Genomic DNA, 18,004 nt, shown 5'->3' on the forward strand with positions numbered 1-18,004 from the left:
AAATCAGTCCTGACAAAGCTAAAGTGGGACAATCTGAACATTTAAAAATTGAGGGGATCCAGAACACTGACCAGAATGGGAATAACTGTGGGTTGAAAGCCCTGAAATGGGAGACTCAAAAAAGGCATAGTGAACATTTTCAGGACCCTGATTCATGAGATTGGATTATTCCAGGAATGTGTGGAGAGTGAGGCACATCCAAGACAGTGTGGTTGGCCGCCATCTTTGAGCCAGGCAGCACCTGTTTTTGACTCAGTAGGCCGAAAGATTTGGTTGTTACATAACACACACGCTGCCCTTGTTTTCTAAGAGGAAGATTAAGTTTCTAGCAAGGCTATAAATTGTAATTTTTCCCATTCCAGATATCATCTGGTTTGCCCACATTATAAAAGTTTGGATCTGCTCTGATGTAACTTTGTTGGCCATGACTGAACCAGGATGAACTGACTCAAAGCCGTGACTGAGAAGGGCAAGGAAATGGATTCTCCCTGTTAACTTTCAGAAGGAAATAGTTTTGCTGATACTGATTTTGGCCCAGTAAGACCCAGTTCAGACTTCTGACCTACAGGACTATAAGATAATAAATTTATTCTTTAAGTTGCTAAGCCTGTGGTAATTTTTTGCAGCCACAGAGCACTAATTCAATGGGAGACGTGATACGCTTGGAAGATGGTGGGAAGGAGGTAATCACTCAGCTAGTGAACTAGCCTGGCAGTCCACTCCAGATCTGCTGCTGAACATAGTTTTGTTGTTCTCTACACATGATCTTTAGTAGCTATCAGAAAGTGGTAATAGAAGTGTATGTGTTTGTTTCAACAGGAAAAATGGGCCTGGAAGGCCATCAACTTCTGGTGTTTGTAATAGAAATGAAGAAAAGGTGAAGCAGTGTAACAAAGTTGCTTCTTAACCACAGACTATAGCCCTAAGGCTTACTTTATATTTATGGACTTTATATGGACATAAAGTGATCCTCTGACTTTCTCAATTATACTTTTTTATATTTAATGGAACTGGGAGGGATTTAGGAAGCTTTGGGCCTATCTCCTCAGAATGTCAAAGGTTTTCTGCTCTTCTTCAATAATATGGTTCCATCTCAACTTTGTGAATTTCCACACAATGTCTGCCCCACCCCATCTTGGGTACTCTTTTATTTCAATGAAGATTAACTCTTTGATTGCTGTATTCTAGCCATGAACCCAAGCCATAAAGGAACTGTGATACTATAAGAGTATACTACCATTTTACATTAGCCTTTTCAAGACCGACTTATTTTATGCTTTGGATTTGTTGTTGGAACTATGTGGTTTCAATAATGGAAGGTGTTTGGAATGAAATGGGGGGAAAATTAAGGTAATATGGATTTTAATATTATTAGCGGGACATATGTGTCCCGAGGGAGGTCTCTGGAGTTGGTGAGATGAGGTCACTTACTTCAGATTCACACAGTTATAGATGCTCCCACCAAATGGCAACAAACACTAACAGTGAGATAGGAACTTCCCACTAATCTCCAGAGGTAGAAAATGTAGGTGGGCCACTGTATGTAATCTTGGGTCGGAGAAGCATTGAAATGCGGAGGTCACTGTGTTTATAAACACATACCTTGTGCTTTGGTCATAGATAGATATGAAATTGTCCCTTTCTTCCTGTTACTTTCTTTCAAGAATTTCCATGTACTTCTGAATTAATCATCTAGTGCTGCTACAACAGAAATACCACATGGAAATTTATTCTCTGTTTAGTAGGCCAGCTCTGGAAATTTATTCTCTCAGTCCAAGTTCAGAAGGCCAGCTTTGGGTAGAGGTCCTGTCTCCTTTCAACATCTGCAGGTCCAGCAGCCTTGGAGATCTCCATGTGTCTTTGGCATCAGTCTATCCCTGCATCTAGGAGTTTCAGGACACAGAGACCCCAGGTTCAAAGGAGGCACTTCACTCCTGTCACTTCTTTCTTGGTGGTAGTAAAAGACCCTTTCTCTGCTCTTATCTCCTTCCTTACCTCTTGTAAAATAAAAGGTGTTGCCTGCCGCACCCTAGGGAAACTCTTTTACATCCGATTAAGGTTGAGATGGGATCAAGCGTATTGCAGACCATCCTAAATCCTCCTATTGCTTCATCACGCCAGATCACATCATGGGGAATCATCACATAATTGCCAAACCCCTGAGAATTATGGGGTAGACAAGTACAAATTCGGGGGTGACTCAATTCAAGCTATGACATCTTCTGTCATTGTTAGCTGCTGTTGAATCACTCCCAATCACGGTAACCTCATGCACACCAGAACACAATACTGCTTGGTCTGTGACATCCCCATTATTGGCTGTGGATTGAACTGCTGGGACTCTTAGGGTTTTCCCTTGCTGATTATCTGCCGCAAATTGTCAGGCCTTCTTCCTTGTTGGTCTTCATCTAAAAGCTCAGCAGAAACCTGCTCAATAGCATAGCAGCATGCACATCTCCACTGATAGATGGGCAGTGGTGGCTTGTTGGCTGGGAATTGGACCTGCATGGAATGGAAGGTGGGCATTCTACCCATGAACCACCTCTGCCTGCCTTCTGTCTTTTTGTCCTCGTCTTTGTTATGCCATGGCGTCCTTCCATACCTCCTTTATTTTAAATCTCTATTAAGTTAATATGGAGCTCTGGTAGCGTAGTGGTTACAAATCAGACTGCAAACCTCAAGATTGGCAGTTTGAAACTACCACCTGTTCCTCAGGAGAAAGATGAGGCTTTCTGCTCCCGTAAAGATTTATAGCCTTGGAAACCCTGTGCAGGGTGGCTATGGGTCAGAACCGACTCCATGGTACTTAACAGCAACAACAACAACATTAAGTTCATGGCAAGTGTCCTGCCAAATTTTCTGTCTTTGTTTCTCCAGAAGCATCCTCGTTGGCATAAGTTGGGGTGGGAGGTATAATAATGTTCCCAGCCACAATTTCAAAGAGCCAGCCAGTCACATTCCATACCAATGAGTTTCCTCCAAATGTCATGACCTTCACACGAAAGAAAACAAGTCTTCAGTTTCCTCAGTCAAAGGAGATATAATTCAGAATTTTTTCTAGGGATAGTGTGTGTTCTTATTAAAATACAAAATGTTACCTGCTTTTTCAAACGTGTGTATGAGTGGCTTATCTATGAAGAGTTTCAGCACCTGGGAGGCAGGTACATTTCGTATGACCTGTAAATCTTTTATTTCTTTATAATAGCCATAGAACATCACAAAGTTCCATGTACAAAGTAGATTCATAATAAATGTGTATTGATTGATGGTCTCTCAGTAGAATGATGCAGATGGCATGGTTTTGCTTGGTTGCTGTCTATGTTCGTATTATGCAAAATTGTTCATATGTGTGTGCAACAAAATTACTGAAAGCAAACATTACCATACTCCGCTCCATTCATCATTTTCCCTCTGCATTTGAAGATGACAGTCTTGATGTTACCTCTCTGCACTAACATGACTATAAGATTAATACCCAAATAGTTGCTGTTTTCAAAAGGCCCGTGGCCATTCCTCACCTTGAGGGCGCAGTTTGCAGTTCCTAACAGTGCTAACCTCTCCTTGCCCAACCTGCATGTTACCTTTGCTCAGAAGGCAACTTTTTGCATGATGCCTCCTGTCTATTTGATGATTTGCTCCTAGAATCTGAATTTTTATAGCTGATAGCCCCTTTTAGATCATCTACCTCAACTCCTTCATTTAGGAAGGAGTTGAGGATAATAAAATCTACTTCAAGTTAAATAACAGTATAAAGAGCAGATGAGTAAGTAGAGGAAAGCAAGAGTAGAACAGAAGTCACCTGACCTCTTACATGTTCATGACATTTTAACGGCTTCTGCTGGCTTCTGCCAGGCCATAGAAATCTGAGAATGTTTGAACCTGGTTTCCTTTTTCCACTCTGCTCAGCACACATGTCCTTTTCTGTATAGATCCATGGTAGTGAGATCCATGTGCAGTTAGTATTGCTTGTTGTTATGTGCTGTCAAGTCAGTTCTGACTCATAGCAACTATGTGTTTCCAAGTAGTGGCTGGTAGGTTTGAACCACTGATCTTGTGCCTATCAGTTCAGTGCTTATCCTATAGCACCACACAGGACTTGCCTAAAGGATAGTAAAAGGAGTCCTGGTGGTCCAGTGGGTTAAGGTTGGTGCTTTGAACCCACAAGCTGCTCTGCCAGAGAAAGATGAGGCAGTGTACTTCCATAAAGATTTACAGTGTCAAAAACCCTGTGGGTCCTATAGGTTCGTCGTGAGTTGGAATCAAGTTGATGGCAGTGGTGGCAGTAGGTCAAGGGTGGTCATCCTACTATGATCTAACCTCTTCCTTAGAGCATCCCTGCGCTGCCACAAAAGCTGGCAATATATCTTGGGACTTCTGTTTTCCGGATAGGAAGATGATTCTGGGAAAACAATTTAAGAAACTAGATACAAGATGGAGCCTTACAACTGCTCTGTGAGAGGAGAAGCATGGCCCTCCTTTTTTTTTTGACTGTGGCGCTGTGGGTTAACGCGCCAGACTCTAAAGTCATTTGAACTGCAAGGTCTGCAGTTTAAGCTCACCAGCTGCTCCTTGGAAACCCTATACATGGTCCTTATGGGTCGGAATTGACTCGACGTCACTTACCAACAATAACTCATCAGTGGGAAGTGTGCTTCCTGGGCAGTGAGAAGTCACAGGCTTCAGTTGGTCTTGCCGATAACTATCTTTGAATGTAGGAAGGCATTCTGAATGTGTCATCTCAGCCTGTTCCAGTTTGCCCAAATGCAGCATTACATTGTCACCTAAGGAGGCCCTGAACAGAACTTTTAATGACTTTTCTTCTTAAATGTTGGATAATCTTTATAGTTTGAGCTAAGAGTTCCTAAAATAATTAGAAACAGAACATTTTTATTTAGTTAGTTACGTACTATCTATAGAGAAGCCACACAATGACAGTTAACAACAATAGAGTTAGCCAGACTCCAAAATCTGAAGGCTCAGTTCCGGACAGCGAAGACTGCCCATGGCTTTTTTTGTTTTTGTTTTTGTATTTTATAAAATTAATTTTATTGGTAAAGTGTATTCTCATACATTCTTTGTTCTATTTAATTTTATTGGTAAAGTGTATTCTCAAATAATTTTTTGCCCATGACTTTTGAACAAGATCCATAAGTTGTTAGTATCCAACTATATTATTAGAGAACACTGCAAGTTCAGGGGTTTTGCCAACCCACCTTCTGTTTCAGTCATTTGCTAGAAGGACTCATAAGCTACTGAAGCCTATTCCTATTGTACTTAACGTTTATGTTAATTTCCGGAAAGAATGCAGAAAATCAGCCAAAAGAAAAGACAGAGTCTGGGATGCAAAGTCTGGGATGGTGCCAAACACAAACAGCCATTAAGCGATGTACTGTCCTTTCTGGATTAATGTGTGACAAGACGCATGAAGTATTGCCAGCCTGTGAAGGTGCTGTGAACTTCGGTTTCCATAGATTTTATTGGAGCTTCATTAAGTACACAGAATCGATTGATCTATTGTCTACTTGACTGAATTCAGTCTTCAGCCTAACCCTACCCCCAGAACGTTGGGCTGATCTCTTGTGGCCTAAGATGCCCACCAGTCAGGTTATTTCATTAGCAGCTGTGCCAGGATGCCCACCATGAATAACAAAGATGCTCCTATCACTCCAGGGGTTAGAGGTTTTCTCCCAGGACTTCTCTCTGAATGTGGCCAAAAGTTTATGGGAAGAAGTATGAGCTACTTCCCTTGAAAAAAGGACTTATCTCTTCAGAGTAAGTTTGCTTTACAGTCTCACTGGTGGCTTGTCTTCTAAATCCCAGATCTGCAAAGAAATTCAAAGTCTGTTTAGTGTCTCAGTCTTGAAACAAATATGATGCAGTAATTTATTGCTTTGCCTAAACTATGACAAGTCCAAATAAATAAAGTCATTTTCATGTGTAATTGGCTGAATTTACTAAAGTAGCCTTGTTGTTTTTAAGCGCCATAGAGTTGGTTACAACCCATAGCGAACCCGTAAAAGGAGTTTCTGAGAAGCAGCTGGTGTGTTTGAACTATGGTTCTGTGGTTCGCAGTCTAGTGCTGATCCTATAGCGCCATGCCAGGAGTCTATAGTATTACAGTCATGACAATTTCAGACTACGTGTTTGTAATATATTATGCCATCAATGGACCACGTGAAATTGGGAAAGGAACTTACAGTCACTTACTCCATTTTTCATCTACCAGTCGAGTAAAAGATACCCTGGGTGTAGCTAGCCATGTGTTGAACATCAGTCCCCATTGAAGACTCAAGGTTTTGACATTCAAAGGAACAAAGAACTGGACTACCTATCACCTGACTCACTCCACATGTCCACTAGCAACATCATCAAAGTAAAATAAAAGTACGACATCCTGCCAGTTCAAATGATTTCATCTGAATCTTAACAGAAAATCGAGACAGCTGGAGAGCCCCAAAAGAACATTGGGCACTTGGATGAAGACATTCCCTCATCAAGGAGCAATGCTAACCAATGACTCCTACAGCTGCCTTCATTCATATTTCAAGTCTGCAGCACTGGGGAATTCCTACACTAGTGATAAGATTATTTCCCATAAGTATGGTGCCTGGTATAGCACTGTACGATAAGGACTGGACTAACAGATAAGCGCTTATCACAAGGATGGTGATTCAAACCCACCAGCTGCCCCTCAGAAACCATATACAGGGTTGCTATGAGTCAGAACTGGCTCATTGGTACTTACAACAATACACCAGTTAACTTAATGTGAATAACATAACCAAAAAGTACAAGAAAATACTCTTCTGAGGGAATCCATGTTATAGGATAATCCATTTTAATAGGGTAAAGAAAGCCTCCAAGCACTTACTTCCTTATATGTGTTTGCATGGAACATGAGAGGACTCTTGGTTATGACACATATTAGGATGAATCAGTTTGTGACCAAGTTTCAGTGCTCTGCAAAGCGCTGTAGTTTGACTCTTTCAAGAATTCTTTGTCCTAGGAATTATCAGGAAGAATTCTGAAACTGTTTCTTCAGTTAGTATTGATAAACATCATTTTAAACTTACTAACAACAGAATGTACCATGAATAAGTTTTACCAATTCAAGTAAATTTTACTCAGTAAAGTATATGTCCATCGATCATCTTAAACTTGATTCTAAATTCCTTGTCATATGCCAGGCATTACAGTGAAGGATATAGAGAGAGACAGTCCTGGTGTGGTACTGTAGGATAAGCATTGGACCACAGAGTCAGTTTGAACCGCAAGGTCAGCAGTTCAAACTGACTAGCCGCTCCTTGGAAACTATACATGGCTGCTATGAGTCGGAAACGACTCAGCGGCAGTTAACAACAACAACAATAACACACAAGGTAGGCAATTGTCAGAGTCAACTCAGTGGTCAATGGTAATAACAGTAAGTGGCAACGCGGGGATTTAACCCTGTGCTTCTATCTACTGAATATATGAAATACACAAAATAATTATGAGATTTGTCCAGCACCAAGGGCAATTACCATAGCCTAGTTCACATAGACAATTTCTACATCCTACTGTGGTGAGTAGCAACTGAGCTTTTAAAAGTTTGTGAGCAGCCATCTCAGGTGCAACTACTGGTCTCTCCTTTCTGGAAGAAAGAAAAGCGAAGAAATTCAAAGATATGTGGAAACAATTAGTCCAGTTGGACTAATGGAGTGTGTGAACTTCAGTCTCCACCAGAACTAGATGGTGCCAGGTGCTCTGTAAGGGATCATGCTAGAAGATCTGGGATAGAATGAGCAAAAATTGTGGAACAAAACTCAAAAACATATCAAAGACCAGACTGGTGGGACCCCTGAGTCTACGGCCTTTAGTCACTCTTCAGGTTTGAAAATGACGTCACCATCATGACTCAGTTTTCAGTCAAACAATAGACAGGTAGGGCTATAAGGAGAATAATAACAATATGGAGGTATACACGCTTTTAAAGAATCAACCACATGAGATCAAAAGGGCAGCATTATCCCAAGGACAAAGTTCAGAAGAGAGGATTGCAAACAGGATCCACAGGGAAGACGTAGATGCATTGTGGAGGTTGCAGTCAGTGAGGTGAATTGTGCAATGGAAGCTGGACCTGCTCTGTAAACCATTCCTCAATTCATATTTTAAAAATGTAAGAAAAAAAAGTGTCCAAGAGAATGAGAATCTTCTCCACCTGTTTCATGATTACTCCTTCCCTAACTCTGACCCTTCCAGGGTATCTCTAGTTATTTCAAATCAAGCTTCAAAGTAGCCCATTATTAAATACTATGTACCTTTTCTTTTTTTTAGGAAACATTTTCAATTTTTATTCATAATATTGGTAATCAAAGCTGCAAAGAAAGATTTACAGAGCCATACATCAATAACAGAATAAGATGGAAATGAAATAGTCCAAGGTCATCTGGAAGAGTTTCCAAGGAACACATACTAGGCTAGAAATCTAGGGTTAACCTGTGCTTCCATGACAGGTTGTATTCATTCTTGCATTTTCTCAGTAAGTTCTTCCTTGGATTTGCCTTTGTCTTTTCCAACTTGTAGAGATTTGGCTTTGTGGTCAAGAATTTTTTCTCCCATCTTTGTCCAGTTTGAGTCTGGTGATAACCACCTTGCTCAGGTGAATGCCCACATGGACAGTTGTCCCATTAGCCTTCTCATGCTGCACCCTCTCGATGTAGATGACATACTTCTTTCTGTACACCTGGACTACCTTGCCAATATGCTGACCTTTGTATTGTCCTCTAACCACCTGGACCTCGTCGTCCTTGAGGATGGGCATGGAGCCCACATTATACTGCTGCCAGCAGCTCCTTGGACAACGGGGATGACATGATCTTCCAGCGCACGTGCCAGGGAGCATTGAAGTGGCAGTTGCGGTTCTTACTGCAGTCTGAGGTCACGAAGGGGTTGAACTTCATGGTGACAGTCGGGTGTCAGGCAGCCTCGGAAGCTTGGCGCACAAGGGCTACAATGCACCTTTGATGTGAACTTTATAATCAAACAAATGCAGAGTACCGAGATAGGAGAACTCCAAAGTTTTTGAAATTCTGTCCTAGACTCAAACCAAGCTAACTGCTCTTGAGTTGATTTATACTCAGGGTGATCCCATATGTGTTAGAATAGAACGATACTACATACAGTTTCAATGACTGAATTTTTAGAAGAAGATCAACAAGCCTTTCTTATGAGGTGCCTCTGGACAGACTCCAACCGCCAACTTTCCAGTTATCCATCAAGCACATTAGCATTCGTATCATCCAAGGGTTACCATCCCATCTTTAAAAGGACAACAGAAGTGGAAACAAATACAACTTATAAAATACTTCTCAAAGAAGAGATACTTTAGCGATTCTATGGACTTCCCAACAGGTTAAAATCAATAGCACAAACTCAGGTTCAGGTGCACCGGGCAGTTTGTCCCTATCTACACTCAGAACTGTTGTTGTTGTTGTTAAGTGCTGTTGAGTCAGTTTCAACTCATAGTGACCTTGTATAGGGATTCCAAGGAGCAGCTGGTGAGCTTGAACCACCGACACTGCAGTTCAAACAGCTCAGCAGTCTGGCGCATTAACCCAGAGCGCCACACTCAGAATACCATGTCCTAAAGTTGCGTTTTTATTTCAGTAAGACTTCTCAGACTTGTAAACCATTTTCCTAAATTTCCAATCAGAAGGTCCTGCTGATGCCACCATCTCAGTACTATTTATTGCATTCAAAGCAATGCCTCACAGGTCCTTTGTGATGAGACCCACCAAGCAGGCAGCTCTCAAAAGCCTGGCCTTTCTCTAAGTGCCTATTCAGCCCACAAGGAGGGATGGCTTGTTTCTGGCTGCATTTAACACATTCAAAACATGCAACTCCTGAAGTCAGGAATTTGCTAGCTGTAATTCTGCTTCCTCATCCCCTGGTTTCCCTTTCTTTAGCGGGTGACCCTGCTCTTTGTAAAGGCTTTTCAGACAATCAGGAGCAGTCCCTGGTTGCCACTATCACAAGTGCCCAAAGTTATCGGTGTTGAAAATATTTATAATGAGGCGCAGGGTTCCTGGAGCCCCTCTGGAAGCAGCTAGAAGTCTTACTCTTTCATTCCACAATTTCATGCAAGTGGAAATAATAGGCCCAGTGCACCCCTTTAGACAAGGGTACCTACTTCCGAGTCAAATATATGTCTCTCGCTTTGATGTGTCCATGTGGCATCACACTGTGAAATTGAGATTCTTGAGCTTCATTTTGTGTGTGTGGTTGTGTTTTCTAAGGGGTCAGGATGTCAGAGTTGACCAATTTTTCTGGTAAATTTTATTTCTACTTCCTGCCACTGCCAATTTGTCATTCTCTTTAAGAATTAAGTTTGCTGGAGTCCAAAGCCATTCCACCATAGGATTTGTGTATCTTTATTCATACTGCAAATAAAAGCTGGTGGAATGATTTGGCAGTGATAATCATAAATACCTTCAGAACATTGCCACGACATTTAGATGCATATAATGTATCTACATATAAATACACTGTTTTCTCTGGCTGTAGGTATTTCTTACCTTTCTTGTTCCCAGTGAACAATTTCATTGTTGTAAGATATATATATAAAACAAAGTCTTGCCAGGTTAATAAATTTAAGTGTACAATTCCACAACATTAATTACTGAAATAATTACATTCAGCATGTTGTACACTCTATAACACTATCCAATTTCAAAATATATTTTATTATCCCAAGCAGAAAGAGTATCCCTGAAGCAGTAACTCCACGTTTCTCCCTCCCCTCGCCTCCGGAAACCACTTGAAAACTGTTGTCCATATGCCTTTGTTTACGATAGCTATTTCATAGTAAGTGAGATCAAACAATATTTGTCATGCTGTATCTAACAATTTCACACAGCCTGATGTATCGCTTCTCTTTGTGTCTGCAAATATTAATTTTTTAATAAGATTGATGGTGTCCAATCTAAACTAAACTTTGGGCCAGTGGTTGAGTACTTAACTGTTTACACCCTAAAAAGGATTCCATTTTTAGATTATAAAACTTTATACTGTAAATATTGACCCATAGTGTAATATTCATATTTATTTATAGCATGTTACCAAATCTCTCTACTTGGTATAAATATACATATAGTGTATATATTTATGTATTTCATATGTTACACATAAAGTATCACAGAGGAACACCTAATCTTAGTATTTGAAATTTGAATAATACTTTTGAAATTCTACCATGTAGAAATGTTGAGTTCTTGCCTCTGCCCCAAACTCCCTGTGTTTACACTGTTTATGTTGTTGTTGTTGTTGTTGTTAAGTGCCATCGAGTCAGTTCCAACTCATAGCACCCCTGTGTAGGGTTTGTCTGAGGAGCAGCTGGTAAGTTTGAACTGTTAACCTAGCGGCGCAAACCAACCTTGAGGTCGAGTTCTTGTCCTAAGGCACCATACTGTTGTTGTTGTTGTTATGTGCCATCGAGTCGGTTCCGACCCATAGCGACCCTGTATAGGGTTTCCGAGGGTGTAAATCTTTACGGGAGTAGAAAGCCTCATCTTTCTCCCGCGGAGCAGCTGGTAGTTTCGAACCGCTGACCTTAAGGTTCGCAGCCCGATTCATAACCACTACGCTACCAGAGCTCCTTAGGCACCATACTAAAGGGTTGTAAATGGAGGACAGAATGGATAAAGAGTACATTGATAAGAAGTCACAGCAGAGTTACAGGAGAATCCAAAGAAGAGAGCATTGGAATGACATTTTACAGCCTGAGAAGGGCACTGAAGAATATTCTAGTAACATAGCATACTCACTAAGTAGATGTAGACCAAGGGCTGTGTAGAAATCTAACTGCTTGTTCTTGGGATTGCTTGCAGATGATCACTCCAGGATCCTGCTGAAATCCGAAAACAGCCACAGCAAATCTGACTACATCAACGCCAGCCCCATTGTAAGTATACAGCCGGAGCCCAGAGTCAGCTCTTGGTTTGTATCTCAGCATGAAAGAGCCACATTCCAAGAAAAGTTTTTAAGAGGAAAGCAAGTCTGTGCCATGATCTAGGTGGTGTTGTGCTGTGAAGTGCTGTTCATTCAGTTCCGACTCAGTGATCCTTTATAAGATTTCCAAGAAGCAGATGGTGGATTTGAACCACCGACCTTGTGGTTCACAGTCCAGTGCTGATCGTACTGTGCCACACCAGGAATACATGATGTAGGTCAGGGGTTGGGAACCTTTTTTCTGTCAAAAACTGTTTGGATGTTTATTACATCATTCATGGTTCATAAAGAATTATCAACTGAAAACAGCCTGCTGTATTTGGTCAAACTGTTCATTAATTCACCCCTAATGTGATGGCTGGAACTGAGGTTGCCTTGGCAGGGCCAGACCAAATGATTTTTATTTCTCTGGCCTTATCCAGCCTGCAGGCCAGCCGTTCCCCACCCCTGCTCTAGGTAGTATGCTGGTAATTAATCTCAAGTCTGGCTCTCCATCCCTCCGCCTGACTTCTTGGGTGTTCCTGCCTGGACCTCTCGTACCAGGTGGCAGATGTTTTATTAAGCAGGGTGGCAGTGGTGTGATAAGTCTAGTGATGTGTAGAATGCCCAGCAACTTGATCATTTGCCACTAAGAACTGATGACTTTTCAGAAGAATTCTTAATTAGCTGTATTTTCTTTTATGCAGTGACTTATCCCTCTAGTTTTTCAGGGAAGATGAGAAAAAGCCAAACTGGATTGTTTTTTAAACAATTGAGGACACAAAGGTAGATTCAGAATTATAGGTTAGCTCCCTTCAGGTTATACCAGTGGGTGGAACCCTTTCTTTAAAAAATGAGAGAGAATGTGTCGTGTTGTTTCCTCACTCAGGGAACTGACAAGTTAGAGGAATGCAAGAGATGTGAAAGATTTTCTATTTCTGGAAAAATTGGCATAGCAGCTTCTTCCAACCCACTTGATGTGAGACCCCTGTGGATAGGCAGTGTGTCTGTCTTCCAGAGAGTTCCTCACCAGCCCACTCCTGTTGTGGCTCTTGTCCTGTCAGTTCCCCGTTCTCCTGTGCACCACATGAGTATTCTTCCTCTGCCCTGAATCTCAGGGGTAGCAGACAGGGCTGAACGAGGGAAAACCAGGAGCCCACTGAAGGCTGAACAAAGAAGAGAAATGAAACACAAGTGGTAGAGAGGTAGAAGAGTCAGATCTAAGTTATGACTCAAACTGACTTCTCAACATTAAGTTACCGTGATGGTTTAAGAGCAGAGAGAGTGATAGAAACTGTTCAAAGAAAGGATTTTTAAGAGAGCTGGATTAATAGCGTTTTAGCCCAATAACAGAGAAAAAGTAGGGATTGAATATGTGTATATGAGGAGTTTTGGTTGCAGAAACCACCTCATCGAAGTGGTCTTTCCCTAATTTGGTCTAGGAAGCATCAAGACATCTCACTACAATTTCAAATGTACTTTTCATCAAATATTGCCCCTGGAAGATGTATCACTGGTGTCATGAATCTAAAGGAAGGTTATGGTTCCTGAGAAACAGTGGGTGGTCTCCAGACTCATCATGTGCACCACGGAGTGTACTGACTCTCCTGTTTGATTGCTTTCGTACTAGGCTTTATGTTACAGCTCCCACCCATCTGATGATAAACAGAAGCTCCTGAGGCTATTTGATTCTATACATGTCCATGTGTCCATTGTATCTCGCTTCTTATTGAATCTTCAACATAACCATGGGTCAAATCACATTTCTGGAAACATCACAGCTCCACACAATGAAAGCACGCTTGGCTTTGAAAAAGTGAATGAGAAGCGAAGAGTTGGCCTATGGCACTTAGTCTACATTTACAGGAGACTAGATTTTAATCTGTGTTTTAAAGAAAGAATGGAATGAGCCAGGGCTTTCATTTCAAGAGGTAGACTTTAAAAGATCTGTTTTCTCTTGGGTTTCAGATGCTCTCACTTGGAGCCATTAATTTAGCCTTTCTAAACTTCAGTGTGATGGGTTGAGTATTTTTCTTTCCATTCTAATTATAAAAATCAAAACCAAAGCCTCAGTGATTTCCTAATCTCTCAATTTATGTGCATGGCATCATTACTCCTGAAGTTGGATTTTATAAGGGCCTGGATTTGGTGGATTAATGATGTCAACTAAAGAGTTCTGGTGTGTGTAGGGGGTAGCAAGAAGGTGTTTTCTTCCTGCTGGGGTTCTCTTGCTTCTAGAATGAACCATAAGATGAGAATGGAGAATAAAACAATCCTTTTCAAGTGTAAAAGGAGAAAATTCCCAAGTCTCCCATACTTTATGGGTTCCAGCTTACACATCTCTGACTGTTTTCAGGCTAAGCTAAGTCTTAATATGAACAGCGGTACTTGGTGCAGAAACTGTATGATCCCTAAAAACTATCCAACAGCTTTTAAACTCTTGCGCGCATATGCAAGCATTAGAGGGTGTGTGTGCGTGTGACATGAATTCTTGTACTTCCGACGATTCTCAGCTTTTTATTTTACTAGTAGAAATTCAAGGAGCACTGGTTGTGTAGTGGTTACAAATAGGGCTGTGAACCGCAAGGTCAGCAGTTCCAAACAACCAACTGTTCCGCGGGAGAAAGGTGAGGCTTTCTGCTCCCATAAAGATTTACAGCCTCAGAAACCCTGTACAGGGTCGCTATGAGTCGGAACCAACTCCACAGCACGCAACAGCAGCAGTAGAAATTCAGCATGACCTCGCTAGACCTCCATGGATCAGGGACTTGAGTCAGAAGGTGATGTTAGGAAAAAGAAGTAATTAGACTGTAGCATTTTGTATTTTCTTCTATTTCATACTGTAATCATTTTTTTCGAGTTTGAGTTGTAAGAAAGGACTAGAAGAAATCGATAGTGTCTCTTCTTTCTGAAATCACTGAAAGTACAATGATAACCTTACTAGCAGTAGTTGAATGAAAAGCTTGTAATTATAACACAAGAAGACCCTGACTGTGCAGAATAAAACCTATGATAATTGCATCTGTCATATTTGTACTTAGTCCTCATTAAATTTCAGGGAAAGCATCCAGTAGTAAATAATGTGCAATCTTTGCTTTGAAATCAGAGGTCAGGAAGATAACTGGGAAATTCTGTTTTCCCTGGGAGAGTGTGAGAGAGAGAAACCCATCAGCTGCATTTAAAAGCCCAGCTTGGTGATTATGGAAGACCCCAGACTGAGGACTGTTATTAATGTGACAGTTTGCTCAAACACAGTGTACAAGCTTTATTACCAGGAATATTCTAAAATTCATAATGATGCTTAGCAATAAACTTACATCTTCGTTCTACTGTTTATTGAAGAAGGAAAAAAATGCTTTAAGTTTTCAGTGGAAATGCATTGAACTCATTTAAATGGGGACAAGAGGTGACCTGGTGATTCAGTGGTTAAATGCTCAACTGCTATCCAAAAGGTCGACAGCTCGAACCCACCAGCTGCTCTGCGGGAGAAAGATGAGGCTATCTGTTCCAGTAAAGATTTACAATCTCAGAAATCCTAAAGAGCAATTCTATTCTGTCCTGTAGGGTTGACATGAATTGGAATTTGACTGGAAGGCAGTGTATTTGGTTTGAAACCAGGATGAATATACTCCTCAGAAAAAGGTGATACGTCAAATATCCTGATAATCATAAGAAACTGTCCAAATATGGGAACCAATTTTTTATTCTCAGAATATATTTATACGCAGGCATACACATGTACATAATTAGGGTTTACATTCACGGTTTTATTTATTTAAATCGCAATTTACAAAAATAAAATATGAAAACAATGCAAGTTGACAGTAAGTCTGTCACCCATTAATTCTTAAAGTGGTTATTGTTGTGAAGTGCCATGGAGTTGGTTCCGACTCATGGGGACCTTGTATAGGGTTTCTGAGAATTGTTAAATCTTTGTGGGAGCAGAAGCCTTTCTCCCACAGAACAGCTGGTGGATTCGAACCACCAACCCTGTGATTCAAAGCCTAGTGCTTACCCTATGGAGTCACTGTGCTCCCCTACAGTTATTATTTATATATATATATATATAAAATCCTTTATTAAAACTTGGTGTCTGAAAAAGTCACTTTTGAAACCTGAGACATGATCTTTCCTTGCTTTTAAGAAAATGTTTTGTAAAATTTGGTTTAAATGTTAGAAAAGGCAGGTGTAAGGGTGGGTAGAGGGAAATACAGAACTACAAACACATGTTCACTCCATGTGTAAGATTCAAGAATAAGAAGTGTGATGCCCCTCCTCCCCTATGCCGCCCACACTGGTTGGCCCAGATCACACCTGAGCCTGTGTCCTCTGAGTCACAGCACCTGGTGGGCAGTGGTTCACTTGGAAAGGATCTGCCTCATAGTTCAGCACCACTGTAACCAGACAGCTTGGCATTCAACGCATCAGATTATCAGTCCCATAGTCTTGTGATGTTGAATACTTATTAATAAAATCATCTTTGTCTGGAGTATTGTTACTTTTTAATGCAGATTAGTGGAGCTCAAGATGAAACCAATCACTGAAGCTTACTTAATAGTTAGCTTTTTATAGCTGAAGGCAAATTACGAAATTAAAACCATAACAACAATAACAACAAATACTTGCGTCCTCTGTCATGTGGTGTTCTCTTTATGAGTATGTCTGTCGCAAAATGAATAGATTCAACAGAAGCAAATGGCTTTTCTATTTCTGAAATGAAAAAAAAAAAAAATCATAGTAAAAGCAAAAGGACACTAGCTAATTATACTTGGGTCGTGATGAACTTTGATCCTCATTTTGTATGAAATCACAAAGCAGTGAGTAACGGTTGATTCTCTGTGATGCAGACGTGTCTGCCAGCGCACAGTGTTAATGCAGAGACAGCCATGGTGGGGGCAGATGTGCAGTGGTGGCACCCCTCTTCCTCCTCAGATACCTCAGCCCCTTAGTGCTAGGAGAAACATATAAGCTACGTGCTTATACAAGCAGACTCCTTTCATCTTAAACAGTACGGAAGTGAAAATAGAGATTCAGTTCTAACCAGCCTCACCCTATCTGACAGCGTGACTTTTTAAATTAACACATTTATAGGTTTTGACTGATGATTTCAGTATAACTGACCAAAAAAATTAAGATGTACAGATGCACATATGAGTCCACACATCTACGTTCCCACAGAATCTCTGAGCCAAAATAGCCCTTAACGTGTTGTCCAACATCCCTGACTTGCTTTGCCAACCACCATTTCACAGATTCTGAGACTGAGGCACAGAGAAATTGAGGGATTTTTTTCCACCCTCATGTAGTTTATATACATGTTTGTATAACATTCAGACAAATAAAAAGTATATTACAAGGAGGGAGGTACGGAGGGCAGGATTGCAGGGTATACCCTTTGGTTGGTTGATGATGCATGAAGGGGATTGTAACCATGGCAATGAGATGATATACGATAGAATGAATGTAAAATTAATGTTCTCCCATGTAAACTATCACATAATTCACAATAAAACATTTAAGAAAAAATAAATAATTGTAGAACCAAAAAAAAAAAAAAAAAAACATATTACAAGGAAATAAATGAGAATGATGGTGGGAACAATTAAACATGAGAATCAGAAGAAGCTGGAACAGACCTGCTTTCCCACTTGGTTGCTTACTTAGAAGTTGGAGGTTTGAGACCACCTAGAGATGCCTTGGAAGAAAGCCCTGGAGATGTTCTTCTGGAAAGGCAGCCATTGAAAACCTTATGAAGCACAGTTCTACAGTGACACAATCGTCAGCAAAACTCATGTGGTTGCCATGAATTGAATGAACTTAATGGCAACCAATTAGTTTAGGGAAGAAAGATGAAGACACACATATACCATGCTGTAGTTGTCAATCAAATGTCTCCATGATGAATAGTGTTAGTGGAAACTTACATGATTTCCTCTAAGTATACTTTTGCTTCCTTGGAAGTCTTAAATTTAATAAAACTTCTGTTCATTAATTTGCCTTCTTTTGACTCCTCTAAAGGCATTATATTTTCTACAAG

General features: G+C 40.7%; 1 protein-coding gene across 1 annotated transcript in view; it reads left to right on the plus strand.

Annotated features, from left to right (window-relative positions):
• Nucleotides 1-18,004, plus strand: part of PTPRN2 (protein tyrosine phosphatase, receptor type, N polypeptide 2) — a 1,341,366-nt gene that overhangs the window by 1,229,644 nt on the left and 93,718 nt on the right. Inside the window, exon 15 of the mRNA XM_006874435.1 lies at nucleotides 11,868-11,941. Coding sequence (XP_006874497.1) covers nucleotides 11,868-11,941 — 74 coding nt within the window. The remainder of the gene's footprint in view (nucleotides 1-11,867; nucleotides 11,942-18,004) is intronic.

The sequence above is a fragment of the Chrysochloris asiatica genome, unplaced genomic scaffold (assembly GCF_000296735.1).
Source record: "Chrysochloris asiatica unplaced genomic scaffold, ChrAsi1.0 scaffold00277, whole genome shotgun sequence".
Lineage (NCBI taxonomy): Eukaryota > Metazoa > Chordata > Mammalia > Afrosoricida > Chrysochloridae > Chrysochloris > Chrysochloris asiatica.